We start from the raw sequence: 24493 nt of genomic DNA, 5'->3' as shown, positions 1-24493 counted from the left end.
TTTCATCTGGGGGAGAGGGCTCTGATGGTAGATCATCTGAATCTTGGGACGAATCATCGGTCCAAGGATCATAGGGCTGATCTCCAGCACCTAGCGGGGCCTCAGCAGGAAGAAGCGGTGCTAATCCTGAAGGACCAGGCCTAGGGCATCGGAGATGGCACCGATGGCATCGATGGAGGCACCGAAGGGTCCGGTGATATCGATGGACGAGCCGGTGGTAAAATCCCAGACGGTGGAATGGGTATCTGTGATTCCTCATCCTCTGATGACAATGGAATCGGTGTAGAAGGCACTGGAGCTATCGGTGCTCTCGGTTCCATCGATGGCAGGGCACCGATCAACGCATCCAGTCTACCCAGTAGCATTGCGAGTGCTACGAGAATCGGATCGGTGACCTGCTTGGGGACCATTACCGGCATCGATGGAGGCTGGAAGCCCTGAAGTGCTTTACCAATGGCCACTTAGATCATCCAATCCAATTCCTCACGGAAGACTGGGGCTTAGAACCCCAGCTCCGGAGTAGGAGGCAGCACTGGCGTAGCCGGAGGGTTCACCGGTGAAGCTGGAATCATGGATCCCGGCACCACTGAAGGTGGGGAATGCTTCGGTGACCTGGTCACAGAAGAGGATGAGGCCTTTTCTGGACGGGGCTTCTTTGTCGATAGCTCTGTCGACACCAATGCCAAGGGCTTGCCTGGATCGGCGGACTGAGACTTTTGGTGACTGTGTCGACGCTTTTCACGATGATCTCCTCGGTCCTTTTCTTGAGGAGGCAAGGAGGGAATAGACACCTGTGGAATCGTTGACGCCGGTCGGGCAGCAGCGGTGTCCCGGTGCTGGCGAGAGGTAGATGGTACCAGCTCAGACGAAGTCTAAGCTATTGATGGAGTCGGGGTTTATGGCTGAAAGAGAAACTCCATTTTCCCTAAACAAGCCTTACGACCCTTCGGTGTCATTTAGACACATTTGGTGCAAGTTAGGACATCGTGGTCGGACCCCAAACACACAACACAGATCCCCATGCGGGTCAGTGATGGACATAGTTCGAGTACAGTCGGGGCACCGACGAAAACCCGACGCCATGACTCTGACAAAATTTTAGCCGCGTTGCGGTCGATGGCCAATAGGCCTCAAAGATATAACTCGACAGGAATCGACCGCAACAAGGGTAAAACCTTACCTTTAGACCGCGGAGTATGGATATCGATAGGGGGACCCCTATGGGGTAAATTTTTTTTTTTAATTTTGAAAGAAGTTCTGTGAGGAAAATTCCTGTCAGGAATCTCAGGAGAGCTCCTTAACCTGCGTGGCTACTTCTGCGCGGAAAAAAGAAGACTGAAGGGGGACCCCTGTTGGATGCAGGGTTGATTCTATGCTGGGCATGCCCAGTAGGTGCCAGTCAAAGTTCTAGAAACTTTGTGAAAAGTGTTCTGTGATTGGGCTCCATCCTGATGATGTCACCCATATGTGAGGACTACCATCCTGCTTGTCCTGTGAGAACAAGAGTTACAAACACATAACATATCTATAGCAATGATACAAGAGACATCTTAGGAAAAGGCATGAAAGGGTACTCTCTGTACACCTCTATCCCTATATGTACCTTGCGACCAGCACAAAAGGATCAAGATAGGTGGGAATAGGTATATTGATTGCTAAAGATTTAGTACACGAGGTACTAGAGATTATAAGGGACCCATTAGGGCGAGATGGATTATTAAAAATGAGCATGGGGAAAGCGGTAGTTAGTTTAGTTAGCCTTTATGCCCCGAATACAGGCCAAGATGTTTTTTTTTTAGCAGCTTGGACGATGTGTTACTTAAAATTGCTGAAGGCTTCATAATTATGGGGGGCGGGGGGGGGGGGAATTTTAACGTGACAAATAGCCCCAAATTGGATAACTCAATGCAAACATCCACTACTCTGAGTTCCGTGAGGCAGCGGCTGTCTTCACTGATATCGCAGTGGCAATTGGGGGATGTTTGGCAGCAGAGAAATCCACATACAAGAAGTTACACCTTCTTCTCCCATGCTCATCAACTATACTCTTGTGTGGACTATTTTTTGGTGGACACACAAACCCAAGCTAGAGTAATTGATGCTGGTATTGAACCCATTGTCTGGTCAGATCACGCTCCTGTATGGATTCACGTGAACTTTAATGCCCCTGCTCAGGGACAAAGGTTCTGGCGTTTAAACGAGGGGTTATTAAAAGATTCCAGCGTTATCCAAAAATTGGGGGCACAATTGACAGAGTACTTCCAAACTCATCTTAACGATCCGACTCCTATACCGACTATATGGGAATGTTCCAAAGCAGTAGCTCGAGGTACCCTCATCTCGCAAGCATCTTATCGTAAACGACAGATGGAGCAAAAGCGTAAATCACTCACATCAGAAAGAACTCGCCTAACACAACAGCACATGCACCGTCAGTGCACATCAGCACTGCAGAAGCTCAATAAGGTTAGGGATGAATTACCTGCATTGGATGCTGACGCAATCGCTTTCAAAATGGAACTAACTAAGCAACAGTTTTTATGAAGGAGGAAATAAGGCTGGACGTTTGTTAGCAAGACGCTTGAGGGCAGTACTCGCCCAAAACAACATTACCAAAATAAATGATAGAGGGGGGAATCTTATAACGTCGTCCGAGAGGATTAGTAAATGCTTCACGGACTTCAATGGACAGTTATATAGCCAGGACGAAACTATTATAGAGAGCGAGATAGATAATTACCTAAAAGATCTGCCTTTGGGAGTTGTGTCCAGAGATCAGCAGGTTTTACTAGACGGCCCTCTACTGATTTCTGAGGTACAACAGGCGATTAAAGCTCTCAAACTGGGCAAAGCCCCAGGCTTGGATGGCCTGACAGGAAACTACTACAAAACGTTTTGCCATATATTGGCGGAGCCACTTTCTGATATGTTTAATTCCCTAAGGGGCAATGCTACACTGGCAACCCATGCTAATGTGGCGGGCATTACAGTTCTGGCCAAACCAGGAAGAGATCTGATTAATTGTGGTTCATACCACCCGATATCGTTAATAAATTTAGATCTTAAAATATTGGCACGAATACTAGCAGAACGCTTAGAAGGCATCATCCCAACCTTAGAGCACAATGACCAGGTGGGGTTTGTACCCTCAAGAATGGCTAGTGATAATATTAGAAAGGTAGTGGAGCTGGCAGTTACCCGCAGCACTACTTACTATAGATGCTGAAAAGGCTTTTGATCTGGTGCACTGGCCCTTCTTGTTCCAGGAACTGACAAAATGCAATTTGGCAGTTTTTTCCAAAATTGGATTAAAAAACTATATGAGCTTCCCCAGGCTCAGGTGGAGGTAAACGGGGGCTACGGCCTGCTACTCAACATCCAAAGAGGGACCAGGCAAGGCTGCCCCTTTCACCTGTGCTCTTTGCTTTATTCTTAGAAACCTTTTGCACTGACAATCTGGCGGACGGATGCCATAACCGGAGTACAGATTGGGCACCTTCATTTTAAACTCTCCCTCTTTGCGGACGACATCCTTTTTACATTGACAACCCTCAGACATCCTTGCAGGGAGTATTGACTGCTTTGGAACAATTCCATCAAGTGTCCAGCTTTAAAGTAAATCTAGAAAAATCGGAACTATTGAATTTTAATTTGCCTAGCTAGACTGTTACCGCCATCTCTCAGGAGTTCCCCTTTAGATGGGCAAAAAACTTTAGTAAATACTTGGCAGTTCAACTTGACTCACATAATTCTAATTTATATACCCTTAATTATGAGTCGTTATGGAAGGAAATTGATGAAGACATACTCAAATGGAATAGGGAATATTTCTCATGGCTAGGTCTTATAGCGGTAATTAAAATGGTTATAATTACCCCGATTACTATATTTTTTTCTCCACCATACCAATTTATATCTCTACAGCTATATTATGACAATGGCAAACAAAAACTTATGGATTCGTTTGGCGAAAGCGACCACCTAGGATAGCTAGGACAACATTGTTTTTACCCAAAAGAGCGGGAGGACTGGGGCCATCGAATATAATTTGGTATTTTGGAGCAGCCCAACTGCGAGCTATAGTAGACCTATACCATAGAGTTGATATTAAGCAGTGGGTCCAATTGGAACAGGTACAGATTGGATCTATGCCTCTGCAAGCACGACCGTGGCAACCCAAACGTACATGGCGTCAGCTACTCTATGTGACCCCAGCCCTGGGTAACACATTGAGACTGTGGAATTATTGGAAGGCTAAACTAGTGGAGACTTTGGATTTTATTTATTTATATTTATTTATTTAAGGTTTTTTTATACCGGCATTCATGAAGCGCTCACATCATGTTGGTTTACATAAAAAACAGGGGTGCAATGAATACAACAAAGAACATAGATAAACGTGATGAAGAGATGCAGTTACAATTAACAAGGACTATTGAACTGGGGTGGAGGAAATAAAGAGATAGAAGAAGTTAATTATATACAAGTATACAATATATACATTATACAATATATATAGCTGCTGTGTAGGATATTTTGCTGGCGAGGCGTGTTAATTGGAGTTCGGGAAAGCTTGCTTAAACAGCCATGTCTTGAGTCTTTTCCTAAAGGTTAGGAGGCATGGCTCATTTCTGAGATCTGGGGGGGATGGAGTTCCATAAAGGTGGGCCTGCTGTGGAGAAGGCTCGATCTCTTAAGTTGCTGTGAATGGTAGTTTTAGTAGGGGGAACATGGAGGGATCCTCTGTATGCTTCTCTGGTAGGTCTTGTGGATTTGTGTATGCGGAGGGGAATTTGTAGGTCGATTGTGGTATGTTGGTGAATAATTTTGTATATCAAGGTGATGGATTTGTAGGTAACTCTGAATTGAATAGGTAACCAGTGAAGGTCTTTTAGAACTGGGGAGATATGTTCTCTTTTCCTGGTGTTTGTTAGTAGACGAGCTGCTGCGTTTTGTACCATTTGGAGCGGTTTGGTGTATGAGGAAGGGAGACCAACAGGTCAATACTGTAACGTGCGGTTGAAGATTTCCCGTCTGTAACGTGCTGGGAGCGCACAATTCGGACGCGTAAGGCGATCCAGTCTCCAGTTTCACGCGTCCTTAGTGCTTCTTAAAACAGACGCATAACCCTTTCCGCACGCAGCATGTATATGATATGTAAATGAACGAATTAGCTGTATAATGAAGGAATTAGCTATTCCCCTCCGATACTGTGACGCGCGCTCAGATTATCTCCTTTGTAACCCGCTATTTTGCCGCATCCTTAACCTGTTAGTTTACCGCCTACCCTCTACTTGGTGTTAGTGTGGTGTTCGAAAATTAAAACGGGAATAAAGTGTAAAAAATGGGAGTAAAACCGTAAAGTGTAAAAAACATTGCAGCGTAAGTTGTTTATATATATGTATAAATACCTGTCACTTTCCGAATCCCCCAGGCGTGCGGTCATCGAGGCGGCGGCGGGAGCCGGCGGGCGGATAGGCGCCCATTCATCCAGGTGGCGGAGGGAGCCGGCGAGTGGGTGGGCGCGCGTTGGATCCAGGCGGCGGTGGGAGCCGGCGGGCGGGTGGGCACGCGTTGGATCCAGGCCACGGCCGGGTGGGCGTGCATTCATCCAGGCAGAGGGAGCCGGCGGCGAAAGCAGCCTCCGGCTCCCTCTGCCTGGATGAATGCACGGCCCCCGCCGGCAGTGAATGAATGCCCGTGCGATTTCGGCGCTCAAGGCCCCATCCGGTCTCCGGTGCAGCCCCAGTCCTGTCCCCTCCTCCCGAAGCAAAAAAAAAAAAACCGAAAAAGTAGCAAGGTTCGGGCCTGCTACGGTAGTCCCTTCTCCCTTCTCCTCTCCTCCCGATTTCGGCGCTCAAGGCAGCCGGGTGGGCGTGCATTCATCCAGGCAGAGGGAGCCGGCGGCGAAAGCGGCCTCCGGCTCCCTCTGCCTGGATGAATGCACGGCTCCCGCCGGCAGTGAATGAATGCCCGTGCGATTTCGGTGCTCAAGGCGGCCGTGCATTCATCCAGGCAGAGGGAGCCAGTGGCGAAAGCGGCCTCCGGCTCCCTCTGCCTGGTTGAATGCACGGCCCCCGCCGGCAGTGAATGAATGCCCGTGCGATTTCGGCGCTCAAGGCAGTCACATGCCGTGACGTCAAGCGTCGTGACGTCACGCCTTGAGCGCCGAAATCGCACGGGCATTCATTCACTGCCGGCGGGGGCCGTGCATTCATCCAGGCAGAGGGAGCCGGCGGCGAAAGCGGCATGTGACTGCCTTGAGCGCCGAAATCGCACGGGCATTCATTCACTGCCGGCGGGGGCCGTGCATTCAACCAGGCAGAGGGAGCCGGAGGCCGCTTTCGCCGCCGGCTCCCTCTGCCTGGATGAATGCACGGCCGCCTTGAGCACCGAAATCGCACGGGCATTCATTCACTGCCGGCGGGAGCCGTGCATTCATCCAGGCAGAGGGAGCCGGAGGCCGCTTTCGCCGCCGGCTCCCTCTGCCTGGATGAATGCACGCCCACCCGGCCGCCTTGAGCACCAAAATCGCACGGGCATTCATTCACTGCTGGCGGAGGCCGTGCATTCATCCAGGCAGAGGGAGCCGGAGGCCGCTTTCGCCGCCGGCTCCCTCTGCCTGGATGAATGCACGCCCACCCGGCCGCCTTGAGCACCAAAATCGCACGGGCATTCATTCACTGCTGGCGGAGGCCGTGCATTCATCCAGGCAGAGGGAGCCGGAGGCCGCTTTCGCCGCCGGCTCCCTCTGCCTGGATGAATGCACGCCCACCCGGCCGCCTTGAGCGCCGAAATCGGGAGGAGAGGAGAAGGGAGAAGGGACTACCGTAGCAGGCCCGAGCCTTGCTACTTTTTCGGGTTTTTTGGTTTTTTTTGCGCTTCGGGAGGAGGGGACAGGACTGGGGCTGCACCGGAGACCGGACGGGGCCAGGGCAGGTAAGCGGGGGCTGGGGGAAAGTTTGCTGAGCATCGGGGAACATAACTGTCCACTTCCTGGTACCTGTCATTTGAAATGACATTTGAAATGACAGATACCAGCGCAGCCGTGAAGCGTTAGGCCCGCGAACCCAGGATACTGTATAGGCGCTCTATACAGTAAAATGGGTTGCGCGGGCCTAACGCTTGCCTAAGGCTTCGCAGCCGCTGCATGCATTTGCATGCAATTAGAAGAGAGTATCGAGCGGTAGGTGAAGAGAACTGTGTGTGCGGGGAACGAGGGTGCGCCTGACACTGCCGCACTGTTTCTACCGCGGCCTTAGAGTATCGATCTGCAAGTAAGGTAGAGTTGCAGTAGTGTAACTTAGAGAAAATAATAGCTTGGAGGATGGTTCTGAAGTCTTTGGCATGGAAGAGGGCTCTTATCCTTTTTAAAACTTGAAGTTTGTAGAAGCAGTCTTTGGTTGATCTATTGCTGGAGGCTTTGAAGTTCAGCTTATTGTCGATTATCACACCTAGATCTCTCACTTGAGTGGTTTGTGGGTTGGTTGGAAGAGAGGCGGTGATATTGGTTGGAAGAGAGGCGGTGATATTCCTCTATTTCATAACATAACCTTCAGGGGAGGCATGGATAATCCTCACTTTAAAATCTGGAAAGTCAGGGAATCACCACTTTTGGCCAAATACTTACTGGGGTACCACCATTAGGGAGCAAAAGGCATTCCAAACACCAGGCCCCCCGGGACTAGGATAATTTTTAGCCTACGCCCAAGTTCGATATTTTTTGCACAGTCTGATACAGGTTAACAGAGTACACCCATCTAAAACACTGTTTGAGATTTATTGTGAGCATTCGGAAAGAATGAGTGTGTTAGGCTCAGGTTGTGAACCATTGGGCCGACGGGAAGATGGTATACCTTAGGAGGAAGTTCTGTAGGTTCTCCCGTCGGGTGGCAAGGCAGGAACAGAAGACGTGACCAGCTGATGCTCGGCAATGGAGACAGAGGCGACTGTGGAAGCAGACGAAGAGTCGTGATGTTGAGGAAAGGAAGTGTGTCTTCACCACTGGAAGTCCGCGGTCCCCCCAGGAGGAGCCCGTAGGGACCTGGACCGCTGGGACTTAGGTGGACCTTTGAGAGGTCAAGAAGTCGAACGTCCGGTGCAAAGGCTGACTGGAGCTTCACCTCTGGAAGCCCGCGGTCCCCCCGGGAGGAGCCCGTAGGGACCCAGGCCGCTGGGACTTAGGTGGGCCCTTGGAGACGATGGTCAAGAAGAAGTCCAAGGTCAAGTGCCAGAGGGTCGTTGCTTACCAGTCCGAGGTCACGCACCGAGGGATCACCACTTGCCAGTCCGAAGTCACACACCAGAGAATCACCGCTTGCCAAACCGAAGTCAAATACCAGGAATCACCGCTAGCCGATCCAAAGTCAGGAACCAGGAACACCAAGACGAAACAGGAACAAGGATCCAAAGCACAAGAACTCACTGAAGCAAGTAGACCTGACCAACCACGGAAGTTGCCAAGTCAGGAAATGCGCAGAGGAAGCCTCCTTTTATACTTCCTCTGCTCTGGATCATTGGAAGCAGGTGTGGGTAATTAAAGGGCTTAGGTCTCTTTAAATCTAGTGAGGAGGCGCGGCCTTGCGCCTAAGATGGCAGCGGCCATCTTGGATTCCAGCCACGGGGGAGAAGCTGTAGCTGCCGAGCAGGGGAAGCAGGAACAGCTCCTAGCCGTGTGGACACCCCGGGGGGCCCGCGCCAACGTGCAGGAACAGCAGCACCAGACCAGGGCTCCTCACCTGGTGTTTGCCGCCACCGTGGTCAGGTAGGGGCGCGCGCCCGTGGCTGTCCGCGGGCGCAGAACACAACAGAGGGGAATTACCTCAAAAATATGTAAATTACTGAATAACAATTCCCTGTATAGAGCGACCCATTAAAAGCCTGGCACAAGGAATTGGGGAAAGAACTGGAGCATGAGATGTGGGATATGATATTTTATCAACTTGCCAAGGTGTCAATCTCTGCCAATCTACAAGAACATGGAATAGACTTAGTTTTTGGGTACTTGCCAGGTTCTTATGGCCTGGATTGGCCACTGTTGGAAACAGGATGCTGGGCTTGATGGACCCTTGGTCTGACCCAGTATGGCATTTTCTTATGTTCTTAACAATGTTACAAGATCCTTTATAGGTGGCATTTGACCCCAGACAAACTTCATCACATGATCTTTGAGATTCCCAATCTAAGTTGGCGAGGATGTGGTCAAATCGCCACCTATCTGCATGTGTGGTGGCAATGCCCGAAAGCGGTCTCTTTTTGGAAAGAGGTTTATAGGTGGCTAGAGAGAGTGGTCAGTGGATTAGGAGACATGGACCCTAAAAGTGCCTTGTTAAATGTGCCATTGGAAGGCCCTACGAGCTATGAGAATAAATTTTGCATGCAGGTCATTGTAGCAGCTAGGGGAGAACTGGCGAAGGCTTGAAAAACATCAGACATCCCATCCATGGCAGTAGTCCTGCATAGACTTAATATCATAGATATTACAAACTACTAACCCTAAGACGTTTAAAACCATTTCTTAACCCCTATGACTTCAGAACTGTACTACAGCTTCTCATATTCTCAACCATCAACTACTGCAACTCCCTACTGATTGGAATACCATCTTCCAACCTCAAGCCTCTTCAAAGATTACAAAACTCAGCAGCTAGAATTCTGACAGGAACAAAGAAGAATGACCACATAACGCCTATACTGATTTCACTACACTGGCTTCCAATTAAAGCACGAATTGAACACAAATCCATGACCATCATACATAAATTACTAAACAATGAACATCAAAATCAAATTGGTCTAAACATATCCCCCCAGAACCCCCAAAGAAACTTACATTCAAACAACACAGGCCGCTTAACATTCCCCCCCATCAAAGATGCTCACTTGACAACAGCCAGAGAAAGAGCTTGTTCCATCGCATGCCCTAAAATATGGAACTCCCTCCCAAAAGATTTGAGAATCCAACCTAACCTCAAAACTTTCAAAAAAGATCTAAAAATGTGGCTGTTTTACAAAGACTACATTGATAATCAAACTTCACAACATCCTAACACCCAACGGAAATCCCAAATGAATCCACAAAATAACTTGTCTCCATCCAGCACCAAGCAAACCCTTCTCACTTAAAATGATTTTTTCTGGACTATAAAGTTTAACTTTTGTTTATAACTTGCATCCTGTTATACCTTAATTCACAATTGTTAAGAAAATACACTTTGAATCTTGTAAACCGTTGTGATGGCTTCACCGAATGATGGTATATAAAACTCAACAAATAAATAAATAGACTACACTTCCAGTACCAAATGGCACGCCCAACTGCTGTAAAATATGACAACATGAAATCGTTCAAGCTGGTATGGGATCCTATGATGACCTGGTTACAAGGACAGGATGCGCTCACATCTGAGACACAGCGTATTTCTCTGGGCACATAATGTATACATTTTGCTGATCTGATATGACATCCAAACACCATTAGTCAGCAAGGAATACACGGAAGGCTGTTTTATGTTTCAGTTTTATTTTATTTCATTCTCTTAAAGTGCATGTTAATATGCCTGGTCGGCGACTTGGAGAGTAGGGGGCGGAGGGAGTTACTATCCATAAATAAATATATATACACATTCAATTCTCATAGGGTATAGCATTATTCATAAGGCATATATTATCCTAAGTAACTAGGGAATATTTTATCAGACATATGTAAACTTGGTATGTATTTATACTGGACTGTTATCGGTGCTGTTATTGAAGAAATTCCTCTCTGTTGTATTTAATGCTATGTTTAATAAAGCATATATATTATAAATAAAAAATAATAATAATAGAGAAATGTTTGTATAGAATCAGTTTCTGAACCAATTGCTCCATAAAGCTATCATTTATTCCATCCAGGAACGTTATCTCTCTAGCGTGTCCCGATGATACATTTACCCAGTCAATATTGGGGTAATTGAAGTCTCCCATTATTACCGTACTACCAATTTGGTTAGCTTCCCTAATTTCTCTTAGCATTTCACTGTCCGTCTCACCATCTTGACCAGGTGTAATGAAATAGCGACTTTTTTCAATGACAAAATTTTGAACCTAAAACCAAAAATTCCAAATATAACTAAACAGGAAATTAAAATGCAAAAGAGAGATGTTAAACAATGGACTACATTCAATGAGATATCAGAACTGGAAGTCGAATCTCTGTAAAAAAAAACTAAATCCTGCCCCACATGCACACGACTCAATACCAACCATAGACTTAAAAAAAAGTAGCCAACGCAGTATCTCCGATATTAGCAAAGATCATTAATCTATCCTTAGAAGAAGGAGCCATGCCAGATAGTCTAAAAGGGGCAATCGTAAAACCAATTTTAAAAAAGAAAAAAAGCGACCCGCTGAACCTAAGCAATTACAGACCTGTATCAAATTTATCCCTAATCGCTAAATTAATAGAAAAAACCCCATACAAAATCAATTAGCGGAGCACTTAGATAGCAATAATATCCTGTATCCATCACAACATGGCGTTTGTAAACACTACAGTACAGAAACACTACTGCTTGCGCTAACAGACAACATCATGAGAGGTTTCGACAGTGGTAAACATTACATCCTAGTGATGCTCGACCTGTCAGCAGCCTTTGACACAGTAAACCATGACATTCTTTTTTTTTTTTTTATTTATGCATTATATAAGTTTACAAGCATCCACTTGTGATAGAATATCCTACAATACAGATTTGGTAATATACATCAGTTATATAACATTTATAAGTATCATAGCACTCCTCTGCTTTGTAGGGAAATAGAAGAAAAAAATGGAGAGCTTCAACAAAAGTAAAATATCAGAAAACATCAGGTACACCTGAAATTGACCATCCACTATATTTCAATTTACACCATTATCAGCATGCCTATATGGGGCTAGAATGGGAATCTAAGAACGCTCTCAACTGGCGAGGATCAAAAAAGACATATCTTTTCCCCTGATAAATTAAGCAACATTTGCACGGAAATTAGAACTTAAAAGTTATTCCTTTCTGTACTACCTCTCCTCTTAACTCCAAAAAGGATTTTCTTCTCAATTGGGTCTGTTTTATTAAATCTTGGTGGCACCACACCTTTTGACCCAAAAAAGGTGTTTTAACTATTTCTAAAATAGTGCTTGAAAATATTATTTTTATCCATTGGGAATGTAAATGTGACTAACAAAGGTCTACGATATGATACCACCAAGTACTGGGATGAATTCAAAAGAGTTTTTAGATCGGGAATATCTTGTTCTTCAATATTTTCTTGTCTCTCTTCAATAGGATATAAATAGTATGCCTTTGAGATCATCGGCTTAATCTCTTATTTATTTATTAGCTTTTATATATCGACATTTGTGGGTACATCATGCCGGTTTACAATATAACTGAAGGAGGAAAATATAAAAAACCAGGGTGGGGAGAGAGGGAGCAGATAGGAAGAGAGAAGGGGCGAGAGAAGAGAGGGAAAAACAGGAAGAGGAGAAAAGGAACAGTACCTGATGGAAAACAACAGAAGAACATAATAAGTAGCATTGCAAATTATACACTCAGTAAGGGACTGTGTATAACCTTATACACCGTGGATAACCTTACATAAATTATACACTCCAAAAAGTATTATATACAACAAAAATTATTATATACAATGATATACATTAGCTTTAACTAGTACATACAGGAGACACTATATATGACATTACAGATTATGCGTTCAGAAAGGCAACTATATATAGACTAACAGGGTTGCTATAGGGAAAAGTAAGGTTTAAAGGATAGCGGAGGGGGTAAATAAAGGGGGTATAAAAGGGTTACTATAGGGAAAAAGGTAGGGTATAAGGACAGGGAAAGGGAAAGGGGTATAAATGGGGATAAAAAAGGAGGTGAAGAGAAATGGGAGACAAAACAGAGTATAATTAAAGGAATAAAGGAGAAGGCTATGAATACATTAATGACAAGGGCTCTTCTGGGATCTTTAATATTTGAGAGACATACAACCTAAATAATTCTATTGGAGGAATATTTTTCAGAACTGGAAAATTTATGAATCTTAGGTTGTGGGCTCTCAGTGCATTTTCAATTTTTTTCAAGTCTATTATTGACTTCCAAATCTTTTTGCATAATTGCAATGTTAGATTTCTCCACTTCAATCATTCTTTCTTCCATTCTCTCGATTTTATTTTTCTGTGCCATCAATTCTGTTGCATTATCCTTGACTTGTTATTTAACTTCTTTAATTTTTTCAGTTAATCCCACAATCGCTTTTTGTAGGGATTGGAGAGCTTTCCATATTATATATTATTATATATATATTAAATATATTATATTATATTTAAGGATATCTCAGGTTCAACAAGTGTCTTTAATTGATATGTGGAAATCCAACTCCCTTCTTTGCCCCGGCCAGCTGCTTCTCCGACGCCATTTCCCGGACCAAGAGATCTTCCCCCTGCAACAAAGTCTAGCCCCGTACCTCCCTCTGCTCCTCCGGGCATTGCCATGTTTTCATGCACTTGCATGACAAGTCCTTCCGACACTCGAGCCTGCTCCAAAGCTCTGGCCTTTCCACAGCTCTCCTCCGGCAGACTTTCCTCGCTCTGGAGGCTCCCCTCCTCATCACGTTCTGGAGGCGCCGGCCTTTCCGGTGATCAGGAGGTTAATGATAGTTCGGTCGGGGACACCTGCTTACGCTCCAAAGCATGTTCCCCAGCGACCTTCTCACCCGTGTAAGTGGAGGTACAACAGCGAAGAAACTTCCGATTGTCGGTTGCGATAATTCCAGGGGGGTAGAGATGGTCTCTCCAGCCCTCACCCGGGCTTTACGCTTTGTATGGGGCATTTGGATAAAGTTAAAGAAGAAACATTCGGGAGCGCCTTACGCTGCGACCGATCAGGCGGCCATCTTGGAAAGCTCCCCAAACCATGACATTCTAATAAACAGATTAGAAGAAATTGGATTAAGTAACAAAACAATCAAATGGTTCAGATCATACCTAAATAACAGATACTTCCAAGTACAGATCAAAGTCGTAATGTCAGAAAAAATAAACCTTCAAACAGGAGTACCACATGGGTCAGCCCTATCAGCTACACTCTTCAACATATACCTGTTGCCATTATGTCACCTGCTGGCTGCTCTGGACATCACACATTACATATACGCTGACAATATTCAACTAATACTACCCATTGATGACGCAATTGAAAAAACATTAAACATAGCTAACATGTATCTAGATATAATCAAACAACTACTAAACCAAATGGAATTAGTTATTAATATAGAAAAAACAGAATTCCTAAATTTAGAATGTAAAAATATGGAGATCATTCAAAACCCAATCACACTCAAAATCAACCAAAAAATAGAATTAGCAGAGAAAGTACGGAACCTCGGAGTGATAATTGACACAGAACCAAGCTTGAAACAACATATATCTTTAAAAGTAAAGGAAGGATACGCCAAACTAATGATTCTCAAAAGACTTAAACCACTACTATCAGCTACAACTTTCGATCAGTGTTACAAGCTTTAATTTTTGTAAGCACTGATTATTGTATCGCCCTACTACTAGGGTGTTACACCACACTAAGACCATTCCAAATACTACAAAACACTGCTGCAAGAATTCTGACAGGTAAAAGTTAAAGAGACCACACCTCCGAAACCCTAGCCGAATTACACTGGTTACCCATTAAGCAAAGAATACAGTACAAAACACTATGCACCATACATAAATTAATACATAATGAAAAAGCAGAATGGCTGAACACCGCCCTTCGCATACACATCCCTCACAGAATCCCGAGATCAGCCAACAAAGCACTCCTAACCTTTCCTTCAGTCAAAACAGCAAGACTAACCCAAGTAAGGGAAAGGGAGCTATCCTTAGCAGGGCCCATACTATGGAACACCATGCCTTTAGATTTAAGATTACAAAGAGACATCAAAACCTTTAGAAAAAGTTTAAAAATGGGAGGCTGATGACGTCAGCGGAGCGAGTGGTAGCCTGATCCACAGCTCCCGACTGAACCGGTGGGAATCGCTTGAATCCGCAGCCATCCAGAGCCTATTTCTTGCTTCAAACCCAGCATTTTCATCGGCCACTACAAGCCCATGTCGTGCCGAAAAAAAGGGCCTGATTTTCAAAAATTCTCTTACCAAAAAGCTGATCGGGAGCAGCGAGTCGATCAATCCAAGATGGCGGCCGCTAATACCACGGAGCTCTCAGAGGAGGAGGAAGATTGGATTTCAGCGGCTGACTCTGAAATACCTAACCAAGGTGAGTTTAAAACCTGGTTTAAGGAACTGCGACATGATCTACAGGCCTTTAAAGCTGAAATCAGAGAGGTGGTGGGCAAGCTCCGGGAAGAGGTCAGCGATATGGGGAGGCGGATCTTTGAATATGAAACGCTTACAGAAGCCCAGGCCGAAGCAGTAACTGCACTTAAAACTGATAACAAACATATTTCCCAGGAATTAAAGCATTTGACCATGAAAGTGGAGGACTTGGAGAACAGGAGCCGCAGGATGAATCTGCGTTTTCGCGGCATTCCTGAAGCGCCAGAATATGCTGATTGCACGCAGGTCATTATGAAACTTTGCTCAGACCTCCTGCAGCAGCAGGGAGACGCAGCGGATGATGGGCCTGCGTTACCTCCTACAGTGAAACTTGAGAGGGCTCACAGGGCCCTGGGACCCCGTTTGGCAAACCGGGTCAAGGACATAATAGTTTGTTTCCAGGAATATGCTGTAAAGGATCGGGTCCTCATGGCAGCACGAAAACAAGGGAAAATCACGCTGGATGGTCATGAGGTACAGGTTTATGCCGACCTATCTCCCCTCACCTTAAAAAAGCGCGCTGATCTGAGACCAATTACGGAAATTTTAATAAGAGAAAAGCTACGCTACAGATGGCTATTTCCTTTTGGGATCAGTTTTTCCCCATCAGGGCAGAACATATAAAGCCCAATCTATTAAGGAGGCTGCTAGCTGTCTGAAGGAAGCGGGATTCACTGTTCCAGATTTTCCTGCTCCCCCGTCCCCCACGACAGTGCAGAGGGAAGAACCGCGTTGGCAAAGGACGGGGAAAGGAGGAAAGAGGCTGCGTCGCACCCCAGAACCGGACCTGCATGCAGCAGAAACTACCCGATTGGAACGTTAAAAGATTCACCTGTTTTTTCTTCTAACTTCTGGTTATAGCAACCTCTGGATGGCTGCGCTTTCGTCAGTTGACTGTTTACAGCTTGTGATTTTCACCGGGCGGGACAGCGGATGTTCTGCTGTGCCATGCCTCCTGTTTTTGGGCTGAATGCCCGCCGACTGCGGTCACGTTGTGGGGAAGGGGGGGGGGGATTGGGGTTTCAGATTCTTGCAGGTTTATGGTTATCATGTACACGGGTTATTGCCTTATACCTTGGGTCTAGTTATTTTTCTTTGGGCAGGGGTCTTGAGCCCGACAACAGCAGGGCAGGAGTGCCTGAGTTCTCGTTTTGAGTTTTTGTCATGACGACTTTCCGGCTATTCTCCTTAAATGTAAAAGGATTAAATTCCCCTCGCAAACGTAAACTGTTATTTAAAGACTTACAAAGGGGCAATGTAGCTGTAGCTATGGTGCAAGAGACTCACTTGAAGCGTCGGTACGAACATCTGATGCGCTCGCACCATTATCCACAACAGTTTTGGTCGGCATGCTCCAAGACTTCACGTTATGCAGGGGTGGGAATTATGTTCCAGAAGGACTTTGCTTTCGAATTACTCAAGAGTGTCTCTGATCCTGAGGGCCGTTTCCTCCTGCTTATCATCCAGGTTGCGGGGGAAAAATATACGTTGTTAAATGTGTATGCTCCTAACACAGGCCAAGCTGTTTTTTTTGATAAGTTGCTTCACACTGTCCAGAACCATTTAGAGGGCCATCTTTTAATGGTAGGAGATTGTAATACCCTGCTTGACCCTAAACTTGACTCATCGGTGAGTAGGGGTTCCGCTCCTAAGAGGGACAGGGGAAGCCTACTCAATCTCCTCCACCATTTCCAGTTGGAGGATACGTGGCGCTTTCTTCATCCTCACAAGAGGGAATACACTTTCTATTCCAATCCCCATAATATCTATACTAGGATTGATTATATTTTTGTGGACCGGGGATTTCTCCATCGAGTGGATAAAGCCACGGTAGAGACCATTACTTGGTCCGATCATGCTCCGTTGTGGGTGGATTCCCCCTATATGAACGGGGTCAGAGATTTTGGAAGTTAAACGATGGCCTTCTGGAGGATAAACAGTTTGTATCAAAGTGCAAACACCTTATCACGGAATATTTACAATTTAATGAGACACCGGATATCTCTCCTATAACATTATGGGACTGTTTAAAGGTTGTTGTGAGGGGTGAGCTTATCGCTCGAGCTTCATATGTTAAAAAAGCTGAGCGACGCGAGAGAGCGACGCTGTTGGGTACGCTGGGGTCCCTAGAGCAACAACATAAATGTTATTCCTCTGAGACAGTAAGGGAACAGGATTGCCAGCTGTCGTTCACAAATCGCCGCTTTGGATGCTGCTCAGATAGCGTTTGATATGGAGCGGGTGGAGCAAACATATTTCGAAGGGGGTAACAAGGCTGGTAAGCTACTGGCCAATAGACTAAAAACGAAAAAAATGCAGAACCTTATCACTAAAATTAAGGATGAGAAGGGTGTCCCACTTACCTCTAATGAGGCTATTCGGTCCCGTTTTTTAAGATTCTATGCCACTCTGTACCAAAGGAATTCTACCATTGACAGGGAGGACATTGACGCCTTCTTAAGTGATATATCTCTACCCCGCTTATTGGAGAGCCAGAGTGCGGCATTGGATGCAGTTATAACTCCCTTGGAAGTCTCTCTTACCATTAAACAGTTAAAGGTGAACAAATCCCCTGGCTTAGATGGCTTCACCGCTCGGTTTTATCACTGTTTTACAGATGAGCTTTCGGGTCCTTTAGCGAGGATGTTTAATGCTTTGCGGGAAGAGGGTCATTTAGCTTCTGACTCCAATGTTGCAGGGATAACCATCTTAGCGAAACCGGGCAGGGATACCACACAGTGTGGTTCCTATAGGCCCATTTCCTTGCTCAATATTGACCTTAAGTTATTGGCTAAAATACTTGCCAACCGGCTCAACCACTATATTGCACATTTGATTCATCCCGATCAGGCGGGTTTTATCCCGGGGCGCAAGGCATCGGACAATGTCCAGAAGGTCATGGACTCACTTTGGTGGGCCAAGCGCCGTAAGCTTCCCTTTCTACTGATGGCAATGGACGCTGAAAAAGCCTTCAATTTGGTACATTGGCCATTTCTATTTCAGACCCTCGCTTCTATGGGCTTTGGTCATTTTTTCATTACATGGATACAAAAATTGTATGAGGGGCCTAAGGCATGTATCAAGGTAAATGGAGGCTATTCCACGTATTTTCCTGTGGAGAGGGGAACGAGGCAAGGGTGTCCGCTGTCCCCTTTATTGTTTGCAATTTTTATAGAACCTTTAGCACAGACAATCAGGGAGTCAGCGGACATAACTGGCATAGAAGTGGGGACCTTTTCATCAAAATTGGCTATGTTTGCGGATGATGTGATTTTAACACTCTCTAATCCTTTGAGTTCTCTTCCAGTGGTGGTAGATCTTATTAAATCCTTTAGTAAGGTGTCTGGTTACTCCATCAACTGGGATAAAACAGAGATTCTTAACATCTCCTTACCAAGCTCTCAGGTTACTTTGCTCCAGGCAGCTTTCCCTTTCCGCTGGGCTAAGAATAAACTAAAATATCTAGGGGTTTATATTGGAAACAAAGGGGATGGCTTTACTCTTAATTACCCGCCATTGTTAGCCAAAATATATAAGGAAATGGAAGAATGGAGCCGCTACCATATATCGTGGCTAGGGCGTATCGCTGCCTTCAAAATGAACATTCTCCCCAGGCTCTGTTATCTGTTTCAGACGCTCCCAGTTAAAGTGCCAGAGTTGCTCTTAGTGAAATGGCAGAGAAGCTTTATGAAGTATATCTGGCAGGGTAAGCACCCTCGGGTGGCACGTAAGGTGGTTTTTCACCCAAAAACCCATGGGGGTTTAGCGGTACCCAATCTGATATGGTATCATGCTGCGGCTCATTTACGAGTTGTAGCAGAGTGGCACAGGAAGGGTGGAGGGAAGCCTTGGATAACTTTAGAACAAGAGATTGTGGGGATTCGTCCATTGTCCACTTTGGTTTGGAGACCACGTTCTGAATGGCCAGACATGCAAGAGATGTCTGTACCCATGCAGCATACTGTTCAATTATGGTACACTTGGCCCTTCCTGACTGAGCACAGAAACAATCTCCGGCTGCGGGGGATGAGGGCATATACTGTCACCACCGCGCTCGGCTTCCTGCACCCACTGTCTTTCAGCTGTTTGAACAGCTAAGTCTATGCCAGCTGAAAAACCAGCTACTGGACCAAGGCACTCATCTGAGGGATGACAGAAATCACCTCAGGAATTCTCAACTGGGGGAGGGACTATTTGGTATTACCGCAGGAGAGCGGGCAAATTAATTTTCTTTTATTTCTCCTTTTTAAATTAAAGCAGTCCGCAGTAGGGAGATGCATGTCCACCATCTGCTGGAGATGGAGAATACTGGCAGGCTGATGTGACATCAGTTTGCTCTGTTTCCATCTGCTGGCAGAGGTGCATAACCCACTGGTTCTGGATTCATTTGACCCCATGCTAACAAAATAGTTAATACACTAAAACATTTAAAGACCCTAATTGGATGCATTCCTACTCCAACAGCAACATAAACTTAACTAGGAACTGAACAAATTTAAGATGAAGGTAGAAGTCCAGCAGCAAGAGGGGGGGGCCTCCCATTCTTTTGCATCGAGTGTCACATATATGATTTATTTTACCCACCGATGAGAAATTGTATGTGTACACCTGGGGCAAAGAGCTCCTGGCTCTAAGAGAATAAGCTCAATCTCTGGAAGCTAGGACAGCAGAGCTGGAGGAGCTGAGATAGACAGAGAGGTATATAGATGAGACCTTCATGGATATAGTAGCCAAGTCCCAACTCAGTCTGGCAGGCCTGGTGCTACCCTGGAGGAAGGTCTCATGATCAGAGAGCATCAACCTGGTGCAGCAGGAAATTATCCTGTAGCAAGGACTTGCTTTCCAGATGGTGCATTGTCCTCTGCACTGAGGGTGTCTCATAGGGCCACTGCCTAGGAGGAAAGGATTAGGTCGTCCGTCATAGTTGGTGATTTGATTTTTAGGAATGTAAACAGCCGGGTGGCTGTTGGGCGTGAGGATCGCCTGGTAACATGCCTACCTGGTGCGAAGGTGGCAGACCTGATGCATCACCTGGATAGGATTGTAGACAGTATTGAGGAGAAGCCTGCTGTCGTGGTACATGTGGGCACTGATGACATTGGAAAATGTGGGAGGGAGGTTCTGGAAGCCAAATTTAGGCTCTTAGGTAGAAAGCTGAAATCCAGAACCTCCAGGGTAGCATTCTCTGAAATGCTCCCTGTTCCATGTTCAGGTCCCCAGAGGCAGGCAGAGCTCCGGAGTCTCAATGCGTGGATGAGACGATGATGTAAGTAAGAGGGATTCAGTTTTGTAAGGAACTAGGAAACATTTTGGGGAAGGGGGAGTCTTTTCCAAAGGGATGGACTCCACCTTAACCAGGGTGGAACCAGACTGCTGGCGCTAACCTTTAAAAAGGAGATAGAGCAGCTTTTAAACTAGAACAAAGGGGAAAGCTGACAGTCGCTCAGCAGCGCATGATTTGGAGGGAGGTATCTTCAAAGAATACTAATGATGCATTAGAATTAGGGCATCCCGACAGTGAGGTTCTAATAATAAGAAAAGTAGTCCAAGTGCCTGTAACTAAAATCTCACCTGAGCTAAAAGATTGCAATTTATCCCTAACAACTTAATAGCAGAATGTTAATACAAACAAAAAACGCACTTTGAAATATTTGTATGCTAATGCCAGAAGTCTAAGAAGTAAGATGGGAGAATTAAAGTGTATAGCAGTGAATTATGAGATTAGACAAATGACATCTCAGAGACATGGTGGAAAGAGGATAACCAATGGGACAGTGCTATACCGGGCTACAAATTATATCGCAATGACAGAGAGGAGCACCCGGGAGGCGGTGTGGCACTTTATGTCTGGGATGGCAAGGAGTTCAACAGGATAAAAATCCTGCATGAGACTAAATGCACAATTGAATCTTTATGGGTAGAAATCCCTTGTGTGTTGGGGAAGACTATAGTGATAGGGGTATACTACCATCCACCTGGTCAAGATGGTAAAGCAGACAGTGAAATGCTAAGAGAAATTAGGGAAGCTAACCAAATTGGTAGTGCAGTAATAATGGGAGATTTCAGTTACCCCAAATTGACTGGGTAAATGTATCATTGGGACATGCTAGAGAGAAATTGGTTCAGAAACTGATGAGAGAGGGAGAAATTTTAGATCTAATTCTCAATGGAGCGCAGGATTTGGTGAGAGAAATAACTGTGTTGGGGCCGCTTGGCAATAGTGATCATAATATGATCAAATTTGAATTGAGTGGAAGGAGGACAATAAGTTAATCCACTAGTACTAGTACTATACTTTCAAAAGAAAAACTTTGATAAAATGAGAAAAATAGTTTAAAAAAAAACTGAAAAGTGCAGCTACAAAGGTTAAGAATGTGCAACAGGCGTGGACATTGTTAAAAAATACCATCTTAGAAACGCAGTCCAGATGTCTTCCATGCATTAAGGTGGAAGTAAAGTCAAACAATTGCAGGCATGGCTAAAAAGTGAGGTGAAAGAGGCTATTTTAGTCGAAAGATCTTCATTAAAAAATTGGACGAAAGATCCATCTGAAGAAAATAGGATAAAGCATAAGCATTGGCAAGTTAAATGTAAGACATTGATAAGACAGGCTAAGAGAGAATTTGAAAATAAAAAAAAAAAGGAAAACTTTCCTAATGGTGATTTAGATGCCGGAAGGCCATCGAGAGCAATCCAAGAGGAAAGAGGGAGCCAGAACCAGCGGCTTTCAGTCCCCTCGATGACTTCAGGCTGAGCTAAACCAAGGATACCAATCCCCTGCTCCGCCTGAGGGATGGCCCACTAGGCTGCCTAACACCTGAGGGAGCCCACAGGAGAATCCTGTTATCTCCCTTCTTTACTTTCTTTTTGTTTTTATTCCCCAGTCTGCAGGATTTGCACCTCTACCACCTTCTGGAGTCAGAAATACTGAGGGACTGCAGGTGGCACTCTCGGCTGTGTACAAGTTTCAGAAAAGTTTTTATTCTCCTACTCCATCTGCTGGTAGGGATGTAAAACCCACTTGTCTGGGCTGATCTGGAGTCTGAACAGGAACAGCAAGTTCAAGTAGCTTGAAATTAAAAGGGAGGAGGAAGACGAGATGATATTTGGCAAGGACAGGTAACAGTTTCTTGAGGAGTGGTGAGATCACAGAATATATGAAGGCAGCAGGAACAGTAGCAGTGGAATTAATAGATTGAGGATGGGACAGATACAGCTCAGGAGCTGGGTGGCAATGGGGTTAGAGGAGCAAGAAATATAGGGGTTGTAACTCTGGTCCTCGAGAACCATAAGTTTTCAGGATATCCACAATGAATATGCATGAGATACATCTTGAATGGAGGCTGAAGAATTTGTGAATAAATGTCCTACCTTGTTCTCCAGTGCCTGCAGCCGTTTAGCATGAGTAGCGATTTTCTTCTCCTGGGTCCCTGAGCGCAGCTCCAGCGAGGAGATTTCCCCCTGAATCCTTTCCAACTTGCTGCTCATTGTCGCTTCCAGCCGCACCAAAACCATCCACAAAGAGTCCAAAGTTCTGGGCTGCAGTGGATCTGGGAAGGGGGACACAGCCACGGTAACACTGTAATCTGTAACATTATCTGATCTTGGGAGATCAACCAGAGGCTTCACCAGGGAGGGATCTGGCTCTGGAGAAGGCAGAACTTCCAATGCTGTCTTCATAAACTTCCTGTGCTGCTCAGGGCGAGGTGTCTGAGCTACAGACTGGGACCACTGTTCCCTGGCAGGTCTGGATCCCATCACTGAAGTCCCAGAACCAACAAAGCCATCCATTGTTCTGACAGGAACATTCATAAGAGACAGGCGAGATTTTCCTTTCTGTTTGATATAGTCAGCAGAGACAGGTTGGGCTGAGGACAAGAGAAAAAGAGAATCTGGAGAGTTAACTCCCTTCTGTCCCAGGCATTTTGGGAAATAACACAAAATCCTGTAGAAAATACACTCAGCATCTTTTTTTGAAACCCATCACACCTAAACAGCACTAACACCCAAAACTCACACAGCAACAACCTAATCTATGAAACGGTAACACTGGAAATAAAGCAACATGCCCTAGTGCTGCTATGCAATGAGCTTTTTGTCATATGTGAATTAGAAATGTTTTTAAATAAATAAAAATGTCTATTGGAAAACAAAACAAGCTGGACTGGTACAGATCCTTGCACGAAGACCACTCATTAGCAGAATCCCTCACTTCAGTCACACATGGAATATACAGACAAATACGAAATATTAAAATTGAAAAAAGTAATACTAATTACAAAATGATAACAGCAAAATAAAAGTACAGGTTACAGAGACCCCAAAGGACAATTCTCATGCTTTACATGCAAGTAAAATTGTGAGCTTTGAGAGGCGTCTCCCCCCCCCCATGCCTGGAGCTCCTCACACTCAGCGCTGCTGCTTCTGCTAGAAAATGTCACAGGGACACCGGGAAGAGAACAGGCTGGAAAGACACCGCTTACCCTCCGGGGCTGAGCTATATTTGAGTCACTATTTCTGCTTTAAGAAAAGTAAATCGCTGGGTTACGCGCACAGGAGAGGGGAGAGCTCTCCCTCTGCCCGAACGCACGCGTCTTCCTCTTCCGCGGCTGCTGACTTGAAGCTCCTGCCGCCTCTGATTGGCTGTTACCTCCGTTAAGTCATCACTCTGCGACTGCTGGCAGGATTCCCTGCAGCAAAGAAAAAAAAAGATGCCAACGGAGAGTGGCTAGCAGTCAGCTGCTCAGGGTTGCCAGCCCAAAACTAGCCCAGTCCGCACAAATGTTATTTCCTGCGGAAAGGGAAAAGAAATGATTCAGCCGGGGATGAAATAGCCCAATCCGGCAACAGTATGTGCACTACTACGGGTTAGGGTTGCCAACCTTTCCACAGAGCAGGACCGGACACTTGCGGCCGGGGAGTCGCCCTTCCCCCCTCCCCTTTCAAATTGGACTTTGATGTTCGACTCTCCTCCTCCTCTTCAGCAACTCTTACAGGCCGATTCAATAAACTCCGCGGGTTCTCTCATGTAGTGTGCATATATCTATGGATAAAGTCGGGGGTTTCTTTCGATCTTACACCCTGTGACTTCTAAGATGAAAGATAGGACCATGTTCTGCATTCTTCT

At 45.5% G+C, this 24493-nt stretch overlaps 1 protein-coding gene across 1 annotated transcript in view; it reads right to left on the bottom strand.

Moving 5' to 3' along the window:
- The window catches only part of LOC115083673 (oocyte zinc finger protein XlCOF6-like), an 85418-nt gene extending 61446 nt beyond the window's left edge, over positions 1 to 23972 (bottom strand). The window contains exons 1-2 of the mRNA XM_029587627.1: positions 23850 to 23972; positions 22738 to 23234 (exon numbers count right to left, since the gene is read on the bottom strand). Of these exons, the coding sequence (XP_029443487.1) occupies positions 22738 to 23178 (441 nt within the window). The 5' untranslated portion in view covers positions 23179 to 23234; positions 23850 to 23972. The remainder of the gene's footprint in view (positions 1 to 22737; positions 23235 to 23849) is intronic.
- Between the last annotated feature and the right edge of the window lie 521 nt (positions 23973 to 24493).

Source organism: Rhinatrema bivittatum, chromosome 2, assembly GCF_901001135.1.
Source record: "Rhinatrema bivittatum chromosome 2, aRhiBiv1.1, whole genome shotgun sequence".
In the NCBI taxonomy this organism is placed as follows: domain Eukaryota; kingdom Metazoa; phylum Chordata; class Amphibia; order Gymnophiona; family Rhinatrematidae; genus Rhinatrema; species Rhinatrema bivittatum.
Note: the sequence above shows the minus strand (reverse complement) of the source record. Positions and strands in the feature narration are given on the sequence as shown.